The sequence below is a fragment of the Oncorhynchus mykiss genome, chromosome 2 (assembly GCF_057628025.1).
Source record: "Oncorhynchus mykiss isolate SJ-2025 chromosome 2, ASM5762802v1, whole genome shotgun sequence".
In the NCBI taxonomy this organism is placed as follows: Eukaryota; Metazoa; Chordata; class Actinopteri; order Salmoniformes; family Salmonidae; genus Oncorhynchus; species Oncorhynchus mykiss.
Window position 1 is genome coordinate 7,385,401 of NC_143023.1, and position 22,690 is coordinate 7,408,090.

At 43.4% G+C, this 22,690-nt stretch overlaps 1 protein-coding gene across 1 annotated transcript in view; it reads left to right on the forward strand.

Annotated features, from left to right (window-relative positions):
- The first annotated feature begins 11,008 nt into the window (after positions 1 to 11,008).
- Positions 11,009 to 22,690, forward strand: part of nkd2b (NKD inhibitor of WNT signaling pathway 2b) — a 71,024-nt gene continuing 59,342 nt past the window's right edge. The window contains exons 1-3 of the mRNA XM_036936297.2: positions 11,009 to 11,560; positions 11,686 to 11,712; positions 11,841 to 11,932. Coding sequence (XP_036792192.1) covers positions 11,536 to 11,560; positions 11,686 to 11,712; positions 11,841 to 11,932 — 144 coding nt within the window. The 5' untranslated portion in view covers positions 11,009 to 11,535. The remainder of the gene's footprint in view (positions 11,561 to 11,685; positions 11,713 to 11,840; positions 11,933 to 22,690) is intronic.

Genomic DNA, 22,690 nt, shown 5'->3' on the forward strand with positions numbered 1-22,690 from the left:
CACTATAGGGAATAGGGTATACTGTACTATATAGGGAATAGGGTATACTGTACTATAGGGTATAGGGTATACTGCACTATAGGGTATAGGGTATACTGTACTATATAGGGAATAGGGTATACTGTACTATAGGGTATACTGCACTATAGGGTATAGGGTATACTGTACTATATAGGGAATAGGGTATACTGTACTATAGGGTATAGGGTATACTGCACTATAGGGTATAGGGTATGCTGTACTATATAGGGAATAGGGTATACTGTAATATATAGGGAATAGGGTATACTGTAATATATAGGGAATAGGGTATACTGTACTATAGGGTATAGGGTATACTGCACTATACAGGGAATAGGGTGTACTGCACTATAGGGTATAGGGTATACTGTACTATATAGGGAATAGGGTATACTGTACTATATAGGGAATAGGGTATACTGTAATATATAGGGAATAGGGTATACTGTACTATATAGGGAATAGGGTATACTGTACTATATAGGGTATAGGGTATACTGCACTATACAGGGAATAGGGTGTACTGCACTATAGGGTATAGGGTATACTGTACTATATAGGGAATAGGGTATACTGTACTATATAGGGAATAGGGTATACTGTACTATACAGGGAATAGGGTATACTGTACTATACAGGGAATAGGGTATACTGTACTATAGGGAATAGGGTATACTGTACTATACAGGGAATAGGGTATACTGTACTATACAGGGAATAGGGTATACTGCACTACAGGGAATAGGGTATACTGTACTATACAGGGAATAGGGTATACTGTACTATACAGGGAATAGGGTATACTGTACTATATAGAGAATAGGGTATACTGTACAATATAGGGTATAGTGCACTATAGGGTATAATTTGGGGGCACGTATCTCTAACATGATGTTTCCATGTACAGACTGGTATTTCTACCCATTCTCCGTATGTTGCATGTTTTGCATTCTGTGAATACTGTGCTGGTTTACATGTGAGCTGCAGCCTACAGGCCTCAGACAATGAGCTCTTTGTTTGTCATTGGGCAACATGCTTCAACTCCACTTCAAAGGTTCATCTGGGGGGGTGCGTCCCAAATCGTACCCTATTCCCTACGTAGTGCACTACCAGAGCCTATGGGGGCCTGATCAGAAGTAGTGCACTACATGTCGTTTAGTTTAAAAAGGCCCAACTCTTCTGTTTCTTTCTACCTGTCATATTCCTCAGACACATTAGTGTTGTAATATACTGGTTACAACTGTCTTTAACTCAACACACGGTTCGTAATTACATTCATATACTGTACCTGTTTCACATCGTCAGGCCTCAGTGGAAATGTAACAGAGACTTACACCTGCATCCCATCACCCTTACACTCATCTGATTAACGATTATAAAGTCATCAGAGGTAAAGCTAGGGAGCAGAAGTGTGTGTGTGTGTGTGTGTGTGTGTGTGTGTGTGTGTGTGTGTGTGTGTGTGTGTGTGTGTGAGAAAAGGGCCTTCAGACAGTGCAATTATGGTTTTATTTATCACGCCCATTTCTGCCACACACACACACACACACACGTGTGTGTGGCAGAAACGGGCTTGATAAATGAAACCATAATTGCACTGTCTGAAGGCCCTTTTCTCTCTCCTCTGTAGTCGCTCCAGAAATCAGGCAGCTGCTGAACTGCAATCAAGACGGAGAGAGATTCTAGAGCCTTATTGTTGCACTGTTTCATCACTGTTCTAAAGCGGTTTGAAAACTCCAAACTAAACAATCAAGACGGAGAGAGATTCTAGAGCCTTATTGTTGCACTGTTTCATCACTGTTCTAAAGCGTTTTGAAAACTCCAAACTAAACAATCAAGACGGAGAGAGATTCTAGAGCCTTATTGTTGCACCGTTTCATCACTGTTCTAAAGCGGTTTGAAAACTCCAAACTAAACAATCAAGACGGAGAGAGATTCTAGAGCCTTATTGTTGCACTGTTTCATCACTGTTCTAAAGAGGTTTGAAAACTCCAAACTAAACAATCAAGACGGAGAGAGATTCTAGAGCCTTATTGTTGCACTGTTTCATCACTGTTCTAAAGCGGTTTGAAAACTCCAAACTAAACAATCAAGACGGAGAGAGATTCTAGAGCCTTATTGTTGCACTGTTTCATCACTGTTCTAAAGAGGTTTGAAAACTCCAAACTAAACAATCAAGACGGAGAGAGATTCTAGAGCCTTATTGTTGCACCGTTTCATCACTGTTCTAAAGCGGTTTGAAAACTCCAAACTAAACAATCAAGACGGAGAGAGATTCTAGAGCCTTATTGTTGCACTGTTTCATCACTGTTCTAAAGCGGTTTGAAAACTCCAAACTAAACAATCAAGACGGAGAGAGATTCTAGAGCCTTATTGTTGCACCGTTTCATCACTGTTCTAAAGCGGTTTGAAAACTCCAAACTAAACAATCAAGACGGAGAGAGATTCTAGAGCCTTATTGTTGCACCGTTTCATCACTGTTCTAAAGCAGTTTGAAAAATCCAAACTAAACAATCAAGACGGAGAGAGATTCTAAACTAAACAAACAGCCGTGTGTTTATCCTGTCAACCGTGGATCAGCTACATGGCCGAAAGCAATGGAAAATCAGGACCAGTGCCAATAGTAAATCAGTGTGGGTGGAGACACGTTTACTGCAGGGGAACGGACAGGACGGGTTGATTTGTTGTTTGAGGTTTGTTAAAAACATTCGCTGACAAATCCTTTTTGTTCTGATTGTGAGATGACTACAACATTGGTTTATGCATTACAACAGATTGTTGCTGGAAGCTTCTTCAAATAAAAAAAAAGAGTATGTGTGTCAGAAATGGCACACCTATTCCCTATGTAGTGCACTACTTTTGACCAGGGCCTATACATACTGTAGTGCACTATAGGGAATAGAATGCCATTTGGGATGCACCCATTCATTCATTATCCATTCACAGCTGGTAATAAACTGCCATGGGTTTTGTTTAAGGCTGACATGGCTTTAGGAAGAGGCAGCTCAACCTGTATATCCACCCCGTTACATTATATTCAGACTTGAAGGGTCGGTTTCCTGGACTCCGACTAAGCCTAGTTCCTGACTAAAAAACATTTAGTTCTGTGGAGATGTTCCCATTGAGTGTGCTTTCTAGTGCAGAAATGGCCTTTTATTAGTCTGCGTCCTGGAAAGTGTCTTAAATGTCCCCTGAAAACTAACTGACCGAACAAACCCTGATAATCATCCACATCCTCTGGAAGAATTCTTAATAAGAATCCCTAAAGCCTGTTTGTGTCCCAAATGGCACCATATTCCCTATGTAATGCACTACTTTTGACCAGGGACCCATAGTGGGCTATGTTATATAGGGTGCCATTTGGGATGCAGAACACCTTTGTCAGAGAGAGCAGCTAGTGGGTTGGTTCTTGTTTCATCCTCCATTCCTCTCATCTACAGAAGCAGCTTTGACAACGCGCCTGCCTTCTCATCTTAATGAGACAGCGGCTTAGTCCCAAATGGCAGAGCTAATCAAAAAGAATTCACTATAGGGAATAGGGTGCCATTTGGAAAACAGACAAAGGAAATGTATAAAAGATAACAGACACCACTACCTCTGCCTACCACCATTTTCATGATGTCAGGGATTGGTTATAAAACAGTTATCTGCTGTAGTATATAGACGACTGTGGGTGGTTTCACATCCCGTTCATCTCTGTAACACAGAAGTAACATCTCACATAATGGGAGATGAACGTCCAATTATCATCCATTTAAAAAGCCTGTTAGATGAGTGAATTGTGAGTGGGGGATGGTAATATCAGGACAAGAGAGAGGAGAGAAGGAGAGGGGAGCAGAGAGATGAGGACAGGAACGAGGAGAGAGATACCTTGTAACGAGAGGAGACGAGAGAGATACCTTGTAAAGAGAGGAGAGGAGAGAGATACCTTCTAAAGAGAGGAGAGGAGAGAGATACCTTCTAAAGAGAAGAGAGGAGAGAGATACCTTCTAAAGAGAGGAGAGGAGAGAGATACCTTGTAAAGAGAGAAGAGAAGAGAAGAGAAGAGAAGAGAAGAGAAGAGAAGAGAAGAGAAGAGAAGAGAAGAGAAGAGAAGAGAAGAGAAGAGATACCTTCTAAAGAGAAGAGAGGAGAGAGATACCTTCTAAAGAGAGGAGAGGAGAGAGATACCTTGTAAAGAGAGAAGAGAAGAGAAGAGAAGAGAGGAGAAGAGAAGAGAAGAGAAGAGAAGAGAAGAGAAGAGAAGAGAAGAGAAGAGAAGAGAAGAGAGGAGAGGAGAGGAGAGGAGAGGAGAGGAGAGGAGAGGAGAGGAGAGGAGAGGAGAGGAGAGGAGAGGAGAAGAGAAGAGAAGAGAAGAGAAGAGAAGAGAAGAGAAGAGAAGAGAAGAGAAGAGAAGAGAAGAGAAGAGAAGAGAAGAGAAGAGAAGAGAAGAGAAGAGAAGAGAAGAGAAGAGAAGAGAAGAGAAGAGAAGAGAAGAGATACCTTCTAAAGAGAGGAGAGGAGAGAGATACCTTCTAAAGAGAGGAGAGGAGAGAGATACCTTCTAAAGAGAGAAGAGGAGAGGAGAGAGATACCTTCTAAAGAGAGGAGAAGAGAGAGATACCTTCTAAAGAGAGGAGAGGAGAGAGATACCTTCTAAAGAGAGGAGAGGAGAGAGATAGCTTCTAAAGAGAGGAGAGGAGAGACATACCTTCTAAAGAGAGGAGATGAGAGAGATACCTTCTAAAGAGAAGAGAGGAGAGAGATACCTTCTAAAGAGAGGAGAGGAGAGAGATACCTTGTAAAGAGAGGAGAGAAGAGAAGAGAAGAGAAGAGAGGAGAAGAGAAGAGAAGAGAAGAGAAGAGAAGAGAAGAGAAGAGAAGAGAAGAGAAGAGAGGAGAGGAGAGGAGAGGAGAGGAGAGGAGAGGAGAGGAGAGGAGAGGAGAGGAGAGGAGAGGAGAGGAGAGGAGAGGAGAGGAGAGAGATACCTTCTAAAGAGAGGAGAGGAGAGAGATACCTTCTAAAGAGAGGAGAGGAGAGAGATACCTTCTAAAGATAAGAGAGGAGAGATACCTTCTAAAGAGAGGAGAGGAGAGAGATACCTTGTAAGGAGAGGAGAGGAGAGGAGAGAGATACCTTTTAAAGAGAGAAGAGGAGAGGAGAGAGATACCTTCTAAAGAGAGGAGAAGAGAGAGATACCTTCTAAAGAGAGGAGAGGAAAGAGATACCTTCTAAAGAGAGAAGAGGAGAGGAGAGAGATACCTTCTAAAGAGAGGAGAAGAGAGAGATACCTTCTAAAGAGAGGAGAGGAGAGAGATACCTTCTAAAGAGAGGAGAGGAGAGAGATAACTTCTAAAGAGAGGAGAGGAGAGACATACCTTCTAAAGAGAGGAGATGAGAGAGATACCTTCTAAAGAGAGGAGAGGAGAGAGATACCTTCAAAAGAGAAGAGAGGAGAGAGATACCTTCTAACGAGCGGAGAGGAGAGAGATACCTGCCGTCCCTGGTTTCAGGCTGCATCACATCCGGCCGTGATTGGGAGTCCCAATAGGGCGGCGCACATTTGGCCCAGCGTCGTCCGGGTTTGGTCGGGGTCGGCCGTCATTGTCAATAAGAATTTGTTCTTGACTGACTTGCCTAGTTAAATAATAGCTAAATAGGTTTCGTTGCGTCATTACGTCATCTACCTACGTTATATAGGTATGTACCTCATCTACCTACGTTATATAGGTATGTACCTCATCTACCTACGTTATATAGGTATGTACCTCATCTACCTACGTTATATAGGTATGTACATCATCTACCTACGTTATATATGTATGTACATCATCTACCTACGTTATATAGGTATGTACATCATCTACCTACGTTATATAGGTATGTACATCATCTACCTACGTTATATAGGTATGTACATCATCTACCTACGTTATATAGGTATGTACCTCATCTACCTACGTTATATAGGTATGTACCTCATCTACCTACGTTATATAGGTATGTACCTCATCTACCTACGTTATATAGGTATGTACCTCATCTACCTACGTTATATAGGTATGTACATCATCTACCTACGTTATATAGGTATGTACATCATCTACCTACGTTATATAGGTATGTACATCATCTACCTACGTTATATAGGTATGTACCTCATCTACCTACGTTATATAGGTATGTACCTCATCTACCTACGTTATATAGGTATGTACATCATCTACCTACGTTATATATGTATGTACATCATCTACCTACGTTATATAGGTATGTACATCATCTACCTACGTTATATATGTATGTACATCATCTACCTACGTTATATAGGTATGTACATCATCTACCTACGTTATATAGGTATGTACCTCATCTACCTACGTTATATAGGTATGTACCTCATCTACCTACGTTATATAGGTATGTACATCATCTACCTACGTTATATAGGTATGTACATCATCTACCTACGTTATATAGGTATGTACCTCATCTACCTACGTTATATAGGTATGTACATCATCTACCTACGTTATATAGGTATGTACCTCATCTACCTACGTTATATAGGTATGTACATCATCTACCTACGTTATATAGGTATGTACCTCATCTACCTACGTTATATAGGTATGTACATCATCTACCTACGTTATATAGGTATGTACCTCATCTACCTACGTTATATAGGTATGTACATCATCTACCTACGTTATATATGTATGTACATCATCTACCCACGTTATATAGGTATGCATGTCAGCTTTGACATCTGTTTTGCACATCGGCTTTAAACTAGACATCGGGCCGATACCGATGTTGTCATTTTTAGCAAATATCAGCCGATTCCGATATGCTTACCGATATATCGTGCATCTCTGCTATTAACTATGAAGTGCAATACTTTCATCCAGAACCCTATGGGCCCTGGTCAAAAGTAGTGCTCTATACAGGGAATAGGTGGGCATTAGGGAGAGAGACCATGGTAATTGGGCGCTGCAACAAGGATCAAAGAGAGTTGCCATCAATGAGCTGCTGTGCAAATGTCTGTCAACCCCCGAGAGTGATCTGAGACAGAGCCTCCCTCTGTCAGCCTGTGCGCGCGCGTGTGTGTGTGTGCGTGTATGTGTGTGTGCGGAGAATGAGAGAAAGATGTAGAGACAGCAAAGCCTCTCATCCCACCATATCCCAGCAGCCACCACTCCCCGTGTAGCTGGCCAGCTCCCTGTCTGACTACAGTCCCGTTGGTGGGTGTTAGTAGGGTCGTATCTTAATACAGTCGGGGGAAGCCATTGGTTTAACCTTTCATTTTATTTTCATATTTTACAGGTCAAATATTTAAATTCATATCAATTGATATTCCGTTCATATATTTTCATTTGGTTATTTCCCAGACTGCACCTGTGGGCTGCCACTCAGAAGACACAAGAAGGAAACATGATCATCTTTTACACTTGAAGTAATAATAACACCATTGGTGGTAACTTGGGGGGGGGGGGGTCTGCGGTGCACGATCAGGGTTGCAAAATTCCAGTAACGTTCCCAAATTCCTAGAAGTTTTCCAGAAATCTTGGTTGGAGGATTCAGGGTTTCCTGCTTACTAACTGTGATTTCTGAAAAAACAGGGAATTTTGGGAAATAATCAGAATTTTGCAACTCTATGTAGGACACTGAAGGACTAAGTCCTTATGGGAGATGTGAGTCTGGATGTTGGCTGGTACTGATAGATGCAGAATGGGAGATGTGAGTCTGGATGTTGGCTGGTACTGATAGATGCAGAATGGGAGATGTGAGTCTGGATGTTGGCTGGTACTGATAGATGCAGAATGGGAGATGTGAGTCTGGATGTTGGCTGGTACTGATAGATGCAGAATGGGAGATGTGAGTCTGGATGTTGGCTGGTACTGATAGCAGATGCAGAATGGGCAGTGCGTCGTAGCGGCTATGTAAACACAGGCAGACTTCAATGGTTGTTGGGAGGTAGTCAGAAGACAAAACAATGTCTTCATGATCAAGCATGCTTCAGAACTGTCAACATGTCCAACTATTAACATGTCATCAGACTGATTAATTGCAGCTAGAACGAAGGCTGTTTTCCATTGTCTTGTGTTCTGATGCCAGCTTTAGATTTTCTTCCGTCTTGGTTTTGTTTTCCTGTACGGTAATTCAGTTTAATTTGTTTGGATTGGAAGTTGAATGTCACTAGGAATTTCTGTTATGCAAGACAGAGCTTGGTTGTTGTTGAGTCTTTCTCTCTCCTCTCTCTGTCTCACCCTCCCTTTCTCTTCTCTCTCTCTCTTTCTTTCTCTCACCCTCCCTCTCTCTCACACTCTCTCTCGATCTCTCTCACCATCCCTCTCTCTCACCTTCCCTCTCTCACCTTCCCTCTCTCTCACCCTCTCTCTCTCTCCCTCTCTCTCACCCTCTCGCTCACATTCTCTCTCTCTCCCCCTTCCCTCTCTCTCTCTCTCTCTCTCCCTCTCTCTCTCTCTCTCTCTCCCTCTCTCTCTCTCTCTCTCCCTCTCTCTCTCTCTCTCTCTCTCTCTCTCTCCCCCTTCCCTCTCTCTCTCTCTCTCTCTCTCTCTCCCTCTCACCCTCTCGCTCACATTCCCTCCCTCTCTCTCTCTCTCTCTGTCTCTCTCTCTCTCTCTCTCTCCCCCTTCCCTCTCTCTCTCTCTCTCTCTCTCTCCCCCTTCACTCTCTCTCTCTCTCTCTCTCTCTCTCTCTCTCTTTCTCTCACTCTATTCAATTCATTTCAGTTTAAGGGTTTTATTGTCATGGGAAACATATGTTTACGTTGCCAAATCAAGTGAAGTAGATAATAAAGAAAAGTGAAATAAACAATAAAAAAATAAACATTATAAACACAAACGTTTAAAAGGAATAGAGACCTTTCAGATGTCATTCTGGCTATGTACAGTGTTATAACGAAGTGCAATTAGTTAAAGTACAAAAAGGCAAATAAATATGGGTTGTATTTACAATGGTGTTTGTTCTTCACTGGTTGCCCTTTTCTTGTGGCAACAGGTCACAAATCTTGCTGCTGTGATGTCACACTGTGGTCCCTCTCTCTTTTTTCTGTGTGTGTGTGTGTGTGTGTGTGTGTGTGTGTGTGTGTGTGACATCCTTTGATTGATAGAAGAAGGATGTGTACTGCATGCTAAACATCTTAACTGTCCAGGTCCTAAATCAACATCGGACAGGTAGGATGGTTGTGGATGTTTGTAAGACACCATCATGCGATTGAAGGATGTCATGTTGAAGTTGACACCTGGAGCAGAAGGTAACATCTAATGTTGGTCATGTGACTAGAGACTTGTTTAACTCCACCAGAATAAACTAACAGCTACGCTTCAAAAGGGACGTGACTGATGCATATTTGAGGCCTATTTTCAGAATGTTACCTTGCTTCTGTTTAGAGAACAATGGGTCTTCTTATAGAAGGTTGGTTGTTGTTTGTATTTGGAGGAAACAAAGACCTTTGTGCATATCCCAGATGGCACCATAGTTCCTATGTAGATCCTGGTCAAAAGTAGTGGTCAGATTCAACTCTGGACCTCGAAGCCAGTTCCCCCGCATTTTATCATTGCTCCCCTCTAATCAGGAACTGATTTAGACTGGGACACCGGTTGGGTGCAATTACCAGTTGGGTGATTCCCCTCTAATCAGGAACTGATTTAGACTGGGACACCGGTTGGGTGCAATTAATGATCTGGTAGAACAGATCACCAGCAGGCTTCCGAACCTCATAGGGTCAGAGTTGAATATCCTGCTATAGGGAATAGGTAGCCTGGAAACCTAATGGTGAATGTTATTGAATTCTCCATCAGGCATGAATGAGCAGTTGGATCAGGAAAGTGTCCTCTCACAACCTCTACAAGCCAAATTATATTTTCACTTCCTCTACCGGTTGTCCATGTGGTTGGTCGTTATTTGCAGGTAGCAATGTGAGACAATATATCCACAGGAAAGTATCTTTCAATCTACTTTTCAAAGGGCTGGTAGTGCGTTCAGATTTCCATCACCTGAAGCAAGCGCACAAGATGAAACTACATGCGCGCAACCCATGTACAGACTACTGCCGAGCTGGTGCACATGTTTACATGGTTCTGCGCATGCTTCAGGTCATAGAAATCTGAACGCATCACCGGTGTTTTGGAAAGTTGTTTAATTATACTTTTCTGTGCATATATTGTATCACATTCCTACTGGCGAAGGACCAACTGCACGGAGTACAACCGGTAAAGTACGTTAAAATATAATTTAATTCAGCATTCTGGCTTGTAGAGGTTGTGAGAAGACACTTTCCTGATCCAAACGCTCATTGATGCCTGATGTAGAATTCAATGAAATTCAACATCGGCAATTTCCAGGAAAAATAATTCTAGTGTGCTATTGGGGACGTAGACTTTGATAATCAGTGCATGATTTTGACTGAAATAGGTACCGGTACTCAGCTCCGATGTGCCCAAGTCAAGCACTGTTGATAATGCAGATGTTGAGGATAGAGTCTGACACAAAGGCTAACATTACATTCTGACAGACATCATACTCTCTTTTTATATTAGACCCCCAAATGAATAAGGGAAAATTAGTTATCACTATCTTTGTTTTATACTAGCAGGCTTTGATATTGAAACATTAGGAAATTGTCAAGTTACAAGAGCTCACCGATGCTGATTCAACAGTATGGACACAAACATGGCCTAATATCTAAATATACTGTCTTTTGCAGTATTTCGTTTTTTTATGTGTTATTTCTTACATTATTAGGCCAGAATGTGTTTGGTGTTATTACATACAGCCTGGAAGAACTAGTGGATACCAGAGCAGCGGTAACTCACCAGCACTACCAGCATTACGCCTGTTCTACTGTATCTTAGTCTATCTGACATTTCTCACCCGCTATTTATACATTCTTAATTCCGTCCATTTACTTTAGATTTGTGTGTATTGTTGTGAAATTGTTAGATATTACTCTTAGATATTACAGGTCTGTTAGAGCTAGAAACACAAGCATTTCGCTACACCCGCAATAACATCTGCCAAACAGGTGTACATTTTTTTATTTTTTTATTTTTGTTGTAATACTGGAACAAAATCACCAGCAAAAGTAAATACCTGTTTGAAATCAGTCCAACAGGGGACGGTATTTAGCAGACACTTTGAGGATGTACCTACAGCCATGCCTACTACTTAGATTGAGTTGAGCGCCTCCTGCTCTGCGCTACGCTACCGCCAGACGGACACACATTCTTCCATTCAGTCAGTCAGTTGGCTTGTCTGACGCTAAAGTGCAAGTCGACTATAGTCTCCCTTCTCTCGGGATTTGTTTTGAGAGAAAGAGCGTTGTTTCTGTACAGCAAAAGAAAACATGTGTGTATATTGGTAATTTTGAATGCGCTTGGAGAAAGTTAAATTGGACTCTTTTCTTGCAAAAACGCGGACACAATGTGACAATGTTGACCAGCAGACTGGGTTATCCATGACGGATTGGTAAAGAGCTGTTCATTAATCAAGGAAAAAGGGACGTGGAAATGGGGAAACTTCAGTCCAAACATGGTAAGATATATCTCTTATAAACACTTTTACATGAGTATTCCATACTGATTGATCATTGATGAATATTTTGTTCACATGGTAACGAATTTCTCATTTGAATTTCCATATTGTGCTGTGATCTAAAGCGGGCAAACGTAGAGAGAACCCCGAAGGTGAGGATAACCCTCTATCATCCTTTAGAAATAACGCATTAAACCTTGTTTTAAACCTTACATTATCTTATTATCTAGACACAAGTTAATATCATTGATATTCATTATAATTCGCCCCCGATTTGTAGGAGACAGTTTTGTTGTGAACGCTTTCCTCCGAAGAGCGATGGAGGAATGTGAGATATACAGCTCCTCAGATCACAAACTGAACAACATTCAGGTAAGAAACGAAACACTTGTATTTTTAAATGTTTTCCTATGTGCTTTCTTGGATAAAATGATACAAAAGTAATAATAATTATAAGAATGTGGCTAATGATTATAATGATTTGGATACTGAAAATAATGCTAATAATAATAATAATTTGATAATAGTCTATTATAAATAAAATACATGACTCTTTAACACAGGTTGAGAAGTTTGTATATTAGATGGTCCATAGATGGTCTACAGTTGGGATCAGTTGTGATTAGACGTTCCTCTAATGCTGCCCCAGGAGGACAAATCAATTAACTCCTTCATGATTCAGACATCATTTTGGGGACTGGCGCATATGAAAGATTTAATGATCGAAATTAAGATTTGTAGCCAAAATCTCAAGGTTGTTTTCTAGCATTTATTTTATATGTTTGCACGTAATGTTTTTCCACTCCTAGAAACGTGTAGAGATTTGGTAAAGCCTGGCCTAAGAGCTGGTGACTGAAGGGGAAGGTTTGCTCATACTTCATATAGACAAGGACACAGACTGGGGTGTGGTGTCAGTCTGTCTGGCAGGTCCAGGTTGTCAGAAGGACAGTGTTGTGTCATACCTGTCCCTCTGCCTGTAGATGAAGTGCTCTCTCTACCACACACCAGCAGAACTAAACTCACTGTGATCTGCAGTCATTAAGTAAACATTCAAAGGCCTTTGCAAAGACATGTTCATGTGCATGAAGTTGCAGATTTTAGTTGTTGTTGTTTCTGTCATATCTGGCACTGGGACAGTGCTGTGGTTATTCCCCTGGCTGGGATGCATGCTGGGGAGGTAACAGACTGGCTGGGATGCACACTGGGGAGGTAACAGACTGGCTGGGATGCATGCTGGGGAGGTAACAGACTGGCTGGGATGCACACTGGGGAGGTAACAGACTGGCTGGGATGCATGCTGGGGAGGTAACAGACTGGCTGGGATGCATGCTGGGGAGGTAACAGACTGGCTGGGCTGTACGCTGGGGAGGTAACAGACTGGCTGGGCTACACACTGGGGAGGTAACAGACTGGCTGGGCTACACACTGGGGAGGTAACAGACTGGCTAGGCTACACACTGGGGAGGTAACAGACTGGCTGGGCTACAAACTGGGGAGGTAACAGACTAGCTGGGCTGTACACTGGGGAGGTAACAGACTGGCTAGGCTACACACTGGGGAGGTAACAGACTGGCTGTGCTGCACACTGGGGAGGTAACAGACTGGCTGGGATGCATGCTGGGGAGGTAACAGACTGGCTGGGCTGTACGCTGGGGAGGTAACAGACTGGCTGGGCTACACACTGGGGAGGTAACAGACTGGCTAGGCTACACACTGGGGAGGTAACAGACTGGCTGGGCTACACACTGGGGAGGTAACAGACTAGCTGGGCTGTACACTGGGGAGGTAACAGACTGGCTAGGCTACACACTGGGGAGGTAACAGACTGGCTGTGCTACACACTGGGGAGGTAACAGACTGGCTGGGCTACACACTGGGGAGGTAACAGACTGGCTAGGCTACACACTGGGGAGGTAACAGACTGGCTGTGCTACACACTGGGGAGGTAACAGACTGGCTGTGCTACACACTGGGGAGGTAACAGACTGGCTGGGCTGTACACTGGGGAGGTAACAGACTGGCTGGGCTGTACACTGGGGAGGTAACAGACTGGCTGTGCTACACACTGGGGAGGTAACAGACTGGCTGGGCTGCACACTGGGGAGGTAACAGACTGGCTGTGCTACACACTGGTGAGGTAACAGACTGGCTGGGCTACACACTGGGGAGGTAACAGACTGGCTAGGCTACACACTGGGGAGGTAACAGACTGGCTGTGCTACACACTGGGGAGGTAACAGACTGGCTGGGCTACACACTGGGGAGGTAACAGACTGGCTGGGCTGTACACTGGGGAGTTAACAGACTGGCTGGGCTGTACGCTGGGGAGGTAACAGACTGGCTGGGCTACACACTGGGGAGGTAACAGACTGGCTAGGCTACACACTGGGGAGGTAACAGACTGGCTGGGCTACACACTGGGGAGGTAACAGACTGGCTGGGCTGTACACTGGGGAGGTAACAGACTGGCTAGGCTACACACTGGGGAGGTAACAGACTTGCTGTGCTAAACACTGGGGAGGTAACAGACTGGCTGGGCTACACACTGGGGAGGTAACAGACTGGCTAGGCTACACACTGGGGAGGTAACAGACTGGCTGTGCTACACACTGGGGAGGTAACAGACTGGCTGGGCTACACACTGGGGAGGTAACAGACTGGCTGGGCTGTACACTGGGGAGGTAACAGACTGGCTGGGCTGTACACTGGGGAGGTAACAGACTGGCTGGGCTACACACTGGGGAGGTAACAGACTGGCTGGGCTGTACACTGGGGAGGTAACAGACTGGCTGGGCTGTACACTGGGGAGGTAACAGACTGGCTGGGCTGCACACTGGGGAGGTAACAGACTGGCTGGGCTGTACACTGGGGAGGTAACAGCCTGGCTGAGCTACACACTGGGGAGGTAACAGCCTGACTGGGCTGTATATATTGAAGAGGTTATAACAGCCTTGCTGGGCTGCATGTTAGACAGGTTATAACAGCCTGACTGGGCTACGTATTGAAGAGGTTATAACAGCCTTGCTGGGCTGCATGTTAGACAGGTTATAACAGCCTGACTGGGCTACGTATTGAAGAGGTTATAACAGCCTCGCTGGGCTGCATGTTAGACAGGTTATAACATCCTGGCTGAGCTACATATTATAGAGGTTATAACAGCCTCGCTGGGCTGCATGTTAGACAGGTTATAACATCCTGGCTGAGCTACATATTGAAGAGGTTATAACAGCCTCGCTGGGCTGCATGTTAGACAGGTTATAACATCCTGGCTGAGCTACATATTGAAGAGGTTATAACAGCCTCGCTGGGCTGCATGTTAGACAGGTTATAACATCCTGGCTGAGCTACATATTGAAGAGGTTATAACAGCCTCGCTGGGCTGCATGTTAGACAGGTTATAACATCCTGGCTGAGCTACATATTGAAGAGGTTATAACAGCCTCGCTGGGCTGCATGCTGGGGAGGCTATAACAGCCTTAAATGGGAAATCTGCAGTTGTTACTTACAGATAAATGAATGATATGCACCCATTGATTATTGAAGATTATAACTTATAAATGCCTCATGAGCTTAGTTCAACTGTCGTACCCCTTCAGAATATAATGGATGGTCAGTCCTTGCATCCATAGCTCTGTCTATGAATTTGAGAGTGGTTAAATTTCTCCAACTCCATCCTTCAGATTTTTAGCAAAACCGTGGCGGGGAGTACACTTTGTTCTAGTTTCAACTGCTGATTGCAGCTTTAAGCCCTCCGGGGAACTTTGGCTGTGTCTTATTCTCAATGCCTTCTATTATATTCAGCCTAGCTCCCAGCGGGCAGCCTCCTCTCTCTCTCTCTCTCTCTCCATGGCATAATATTACATCACTTCAATTAGCATGTCATGTTGAGGGGTGCGACGGGGCAAAGAGCCTTCATACCAGGGCTCAAGTCAAAAGTAGTGCACTCTATAGGGAATAGGGCCCCGGTCAAAAGTAGTGCACTATATAGGGAATGTGGCTCTGGTCTAAAGTAGTGCACTCTATAGGGAATGGGGCCCTGGTCAAAAGTAGTGCACTCTATAGGGAATAGGGCCCTGGTCAAAAGTAGTGCACTATATAGGGAATGTGGCTCTGGTCTAAAGTAGTGCACTCTATAGGGAATGGGGCTCCGGTCAAAAGTAGTGCACTCTATAGGGAATAGGGCCCCGGTCAAAAGTAGTGCACTATATAGGGAATGTGGCTCTGGTCTAAAGTAGTGCACTCTATAGGGAATGGGGCTCCGGTCAAAAGTAGTGCACTCTATAGGGAATAGGGCTCTGGTCTAAAGTAGTGCACTATATAGGGAATGTGGCTCTGGTCTAAAGTAGTGCACTCTATAGGGAATGTGGCTCTGGTCTAAAGTAGTGCACTCTATAGGGAATAGGGCCCCGGTCTAAAGTAGTGCACTCTATAGGGAATAGGGCCCCGGTCAAAAGTAGTGCACTACATAGGGAATGGGGCTCTGGTCTAAAGTAGTGCACTCTATAGGGAATGGGGCTCTGGTCTAAAGTAGTGCACTATATAGGGAATGGGGCTCTGGTCTAAAGTAGTGCACTATATAGGGAATGGGGCTCTTGTCAAAAGTAGTGCACTCTATAGGGAATGGGGCTCTGGTCTAAAGTAGTGCACTATATAGGGAATGTGGCTCTGGTCTAAAGTAGTGCACTATATAGGGAATGGGGCTCTGGTCTAAAGTAGTGCACTATATAGGGAATGGGGCTCTGGTCTAAAGTAGTGCACTATATAGGGAATGGGGCTCTGGTCTAAAGTAGTGCACTATATAGGGAATGGGGCTCTGGTCTAAAGTAGTGCACTATATAGGGAATGGGGCTCTGGTCTAAAGTAGTGCACTCTATAGGGAATAGTATGCCATTTGGAACGGAACCATTCAGACAGGAGTTATGAGCAGTTGGTTCAGTCAGAGGTAGTGACGTGGGTCCCGTTAAGGTGGGTGGTTGTACGGCTGTCATGTCTGTAATACTGCAGGAGTTATGGATCAGAGGGTTATTACCGCCCACTCAGGGCAAATTAAAAGACAACTTTCCTCCACTTCACAGGAATTTTTGCTCACACTCCCCCCTAAGGGTGAAAACCACCACAGACAGACAGACGCAGACAAACACACACGCACGCACACACACACTACTGATTCAAAGGGGTTGGATTAAATGTGGAAGACACATTTCGGTTGAATGAATTCAGCTGTGCAACTGAGTAGATATCCACTTTACCCTCCCTTTCCTCATATCCCATACACACATAACATGCACACACATGCAAACTGACGTCACACACACACATTCACACACAGTACTGATACTCCCTGTATATAGCCATGTTATTTTCTACTTCCTGTATATAGATAGCCATGTTATTTTCTACTTCCTGTATATAGATAGCCATGTTATTTTCTACTTCCTGTATATAGATAGCCATGTTATTTTCTACTTCCTGTATATAGATAGCCATGTTATTTTCTACTTCCTGTATATAGATAGCCATGTTATTTTCTACTTCCTGTATGTAGATAGCCATGTTATTTTCTACTCCCTGTATATAGATAGCCATGTTATTTTCTACTCCCTGTATATAGATAGCCATGTTATTTTCTACTTCCTGTATATAGATAGCCATGTTATTTTCTACTTCCTGTATATAGATAGCCATGTTATTTTCTACTCCCTGTATATAGATAGTCATGTTATTTTCTACTTCCTGTATATAGATAGCCATGTTATTTTCTACTTCCTGTATATAGATAGCCATGTTATTTTCGACTTCCTGTATATAGATAGCCATGTTATTTTCTACTTCCTGTATATAGATAGCCATGTTATTTTCTACTCCCTGTATATAGATAGCCATGTTATTTTCTACTTCCTGTATATAGATAGCCATGTTATTTTCTACTTCCTGTATATAGATAGCCATGTTATTTTCTACTTCCTGTATGTAGATAGCCATGTTATTTTACTTGTTATTTTTATTTGTTATTCACTGTCACAATATTTGATTTTATCTTTAACTCTGCATTGTTGGAAAAGAGTACAGATCTGTCGTTCTGCCCCTGAACGAGACAGGTAACACACTGTTCCTAGGCCGTCATTGAAAATAAGAATTTGTTCTTAACTGACTTGCCTAGTTAAATAAAGGTAAAATAAAAAATAAACAAATAAAGTAAGCATTTCACTGTTAGTCTACCCCTGTTGTCTACCAAAGATATGATATGAGTGGGACCAGCCCACCTCCTAAAGCCTAAGAACATCCCAGCATAAGCTGTTTGGCGGTGTGTGTGTGTCGGTGTGTGTGTGTGTGTGAGAGTGTGAGTGTGTCTGTGTCTGTGGTCTGTCTGTGTGTGAGAGTGAGTCTGTGTCTGTGTCTGTGTGTGTTGGGATGTCAGTGTAAGTATGTGTGAGTGTGTTGGTAAAGTCCAGTGTGTGTGTGTGTGTGTGTGTGTGTGTGTGTGTTGGGGTGTCAGTGTAAGTATGTGTGAGTGTGTTGGTAAAGTCCAGTGTGTGTGTGTGTATTGGGGTGTCAGTGTCAGTATGTGTGTGTGTGTTGGTAAAGTCCAGTGTGTGTGAGTGTGTTGGGGTGTCAGTGTCAGTATGTGTGTGTGTGTTGGTAAAGTCCAGTGTGTGTGTGTGTGTGTTGGGGTGTCAGTGTCAGTATGTGTGTGTGTGTGTGTGTGTTGGGGTGTCAGTGTAAGTATGTGTGAGTGTGTTGGTAAAGTCCAGTGTGTGTGTGTGTGTGTTGGGGTGGCAGTGTCAGAATGTGTGTGTGTGTTGGTAAAGTCCAGTATGTGTGAGTGTGTTGGTAAAGTCCAGTGTGTGTGTTGGGGTGTCAGTGTCAGTATGTGTGTGTGTGTTGGTAAAGTCCAGTGTGTGTGTGTGTGTGTGTTGGGGTGTCAGTGTCAGTATGTGTGTGTGTGTTGGTAAAGTCCAGTATGTGTGTGTGTGTTGGTAAAGTCCAGTGTGTGTGTGTGTTGGTAAAGTCCAGTGTGTGTGTGTGTGTTGGTAAAGTCCAGTATGTGTGTGTGTGTTGGTAAAGTCCAGTGTGTGTGTGTGTTGGTAAAGTCCAGTATGTGTGTGTGTGTTGGTAAAGTCCAGTGTGTGTGTGTGTTGGTAAAGTCCAGTGTGTGTGTGTGTGTTGGTAAAGTCCAGTGTGTGTGTGTGTTGGTAAAGTCCAGTGTGTGTGTGTGTGTTGGTAAAGTCCAGTATGTGTGTGTGTGTTGGTAAAGTCCAGTGTGTGTGTGTGTGTTGGTAAAGTCCAGTGTGTGTGTGTGTGTGTGTTGGTAAAGTCCAGTGTGTGTGTGTGTTGGTAAAGTCCAGTGTGTGTGTGTGTGTGTTGGTAAAGTCCAGTGTGTGTGTGTGTGTGTGTGTTGGTAAAGTCTAGTGTGTGTGTGTGTGTGTTGGTAAAGTCCAGTGTGTGTGTGTGTTGGTAAAGTCCAGTGTGTGTGTGTGTGTTGGTAAAGTCCAGTGTGTGTGTGTGTTGGTAAAGTCCAGTGTGTGTGTGTGTGTTGGTAAAGTCCAGTGTGTGTGCATGTAGTCAGTACAAGAGAGGGACCTAAAAATGGGTCAATACAGGTAGTCCTGGTGGTCATTTCATTAGCTCTTTAGCGGTCTTGTTTAAAAGTCTTATGGCTCGGGGGTAGAAGCTGTTCAGGATCCTGTTGGTACCGCTTGCCGTGCGGTAGCAGAGAGAACAGTCTGTGGCTCGGGGGTAGAAGCTGTTCAAGATCCTGTTGGTTCCAGTCTTGGTGTGTTGGTACCGCTTGCCGTGCGGTAGCAGAGAGAACAGTCTGTGGCTCGGGGGTAGAAGCTGTTCAGGATCCTGTTGGTTCCAGTCTTGGTGTGTTGGTACCGCTTGCCGTGCGGTAGCAGAGAGAACAGTCTGTGGCTCGGGGGTAGAAGCTGTTCAGGATCCTGTTGGTTCCAGTCTTGGTGTGTTGGTACCGCTTGCCGTGCGGTAGCAGAGAGAACAGTCTGTGGCTCGGGTGGCTGGAGTCTTTGACAATTTTCTGGGGCCTACCCCATGTAGCACCTTGCGGTCGAATGCCAAGCAGTTGCCATACCAAGTGGTGATGCAGCCAGTCAAGATGCTCTCGATGGTGCAACTGTAGAACTATTTGAGGATCTGAGGGCCAATGCCAAATCTTTTCAGCCTCCTGAGGGGGAAGAGGCGTTGTCGTGCCCTCTTCACGACTGTGTGAGTGTGTTTGGACCATGATATGTCCTTAGTGATGTGGACACCGAGGAACTTGAAGCTCTCGACTCGCTCCACTACAGCCCTGTTGATGTTAATGGAGGCGTGCTCGTGCCTCCGTTTCCTGTAGTCCACAATGAGCTCCTTTGACTTTCTGACATTGAGAGAGAGGTTGTTGTCCTGGCACCACACTACTGTAAGGTTTCTGACCTTTTAATCTCATCTAGCCAAGACTTGTTTTTCCTGTTGACTTTGAATTTGCTCTGTGTAGGGAGTGGATGAATTGTGTGGATACAGAGGGATTAAATGCCATTTGGTTACTGCGTAGGTATTGCGTAGTACGGCATAGCTTGGTTAGTCTGGACGTAGATCCACAGATCTCACACCTGCATTTCAATGCTGCACTAAATTGTTTAATTTCTCAACGTTGCTTTTTTTAAAGGGGATAGAGGGCCATCTTCCAATGTCTTTTTGGTTGATATTTTTTGGTTGAGCCCCAACTGTCTTGAGTTACTTTATTCATAAATCTAATTTAATCTGATCAGGGCCTCAAATTCAAATGGGTTTCATAGGTCGGTGCTGTGCCTGTCACCTCATATACTGCACCACTGTTCCATAGAACAAGGAAGTAACTAACTAACTTCCTGTTTACATTAATGACAGCATTAGACAGGAGTAGTACTCTGCATCCCCTTTGAAATGTATATTTGCTGAAATAAGAATATGATCTCACCTGGGGTTCCCCTTTATATGGTGTTATTGTACTTCAAATATCCAACCTTTCTCTAGGCTGTAGGATTAATACCCAACCTTTCTCTAGACTGTAGGATTAATACCCAACCTTTCTCTAGACTGTAGGATTAATACCCAACCTTTCTCTAGGCTGTAGGATTAATACCCAACCTTTATCTAGACTGTAGGATTAATACCCAACCTTTCTCTAGACTGTAGGATTAATACCCAACCTTTCTCTAGACTGTAGGATTAATACCCAACCTTTCTCTAGGCTGTAGGATTAATACCCAACCTTTCTCTAGACTCTGTAGGATTAATACCCAACCTTTCACTAGACTCTGTAGTATTAATACCCAACCTTTCTCTAGACTCTGTATGATTAATACCCAACCTTTCACTAGACTCTGTAATATTAATACCCAACCTTTCACTAGACTCTGTAGTATTAATACCCAACCTTTCACTAGACTCTAGGATTAATACCCAACCTTTCACTAGACTGTAGGATTAATACCCAACCTTTCACTAGACTCTAGGATTAATACCCAACCTTTCACTAGACTGTAGGATTAATACCCAACATTTTACTAGACTGTAGGATTAATACCCAACCTTTCACTAGACTGTAGTATTAATACCCAACCTTTCACTAGACTGTAGGATTAATACCCAACCTTTCACTAGACTCTGTAGGATTAATACCCAACCTTTCACTAGACTCTGTAGTATTAATACCCAATCTTTCACTAGACTCTAGGATTAATACCCAACCTTTCACTAGACTCTATGGGATTAATACCCAACCTTTCACTAGACTCTATGGGATTAATACCCAACCTTTCACTAGACTCTATGGGATTAATACCCAACCTTTCACTAGACTATATAGGATTAATACCCAACCTTTCACTAGACTCTATGGGATTAATACCCAACCTTTCACTAGACTGTAGGATTAATACCCAACCTTTCACTAGACTCTATGGGATTAATACCCAACCTTTCTCTAGACTGTAGGATTAATACCCAACCTTTCAATAGACTCTATGGGATTAATACCCAACCTTTCTCTAGACTGTAGGATTAATACCCAACCTTTCTCTAGACTCTGTAGTATTAATACCCAACCTTTCACTAGACTCTGTAGGATTAATACCCAACCTTTCTCTAGACTCTATAGGATTAATACCCAACCTTTCACTAGACTGTAGGATTAATACCCAACCTTTCACTAGACTGTATGATTAATACCCAACCTTTCACTAGACTGTAGGATTAATACCCAACCTTTCACTAGACTGTAGGATTAATACCCAACCTTTCACTAGACTGTAGGATTAATACCCAACCTTTCACTAGACTGTAGGATTAATACCCAACCTTTCTCTAGACTGTAGAATTAATATCCAACCTTTCACTAGACTGTAGGATTAATACCCAACCTTTCACTAGACTCTGTAGGATTAATACCCAACCTTTCTCTAGACTCTGTATGATTAATACCCAACCTTTCACTAGACTCTGTAGGATTAATACCCAACCTTTCACTAGACTCTGTAGGATTAATACCCAACCTTTCACTAGACTCTGTAGGATTAATACCCAACCTTTCACTAGACTGTAGGATTAATACCCAACCTTTCATTAGACTCTGTAGTATTAATACCCAACCTTTCTCTAGACTCTGTAGGTTTAATACCTAACCTTTCACTAGACTCTGTAGGATGTGTTGGTAGAGTACAGGGAAAATAATCACATTGGAAGGCTGGAGCCCACACACTGTTTACATTAGTTACCAATGACTCCTCTCACATTTTTGGGTGATGCTGTGTGGTTTTGTTTTTATTTGTAAGTAGTGACAAAACAACAAAATAGAATCATAGGTCTTGAAGGTTGGGCAACATTCCTTCCTGCTCCCTCTCCCCTCAGACCCCCTCTCCCTCCATCCCCCAGGAGAGAGGGAGTCGAGGAATTGAGAAAGAGTGGGAATAGAGGGATTGAGAAAGAGAGGGAGTAGAGGAATTGAGAAAGAGAGGGAATAGAGGGATTGAGAAAGAGAGGGAGTAGAGGGATTGAGAAAGAGAGGGAATAGAGGGATTGAGAAAGAGAGGGAGTAGAGGGATTGAGAAAGAGAGGGAATAGAGGGATTGAGAAAGAGAGGGAGTAGAGGGATTG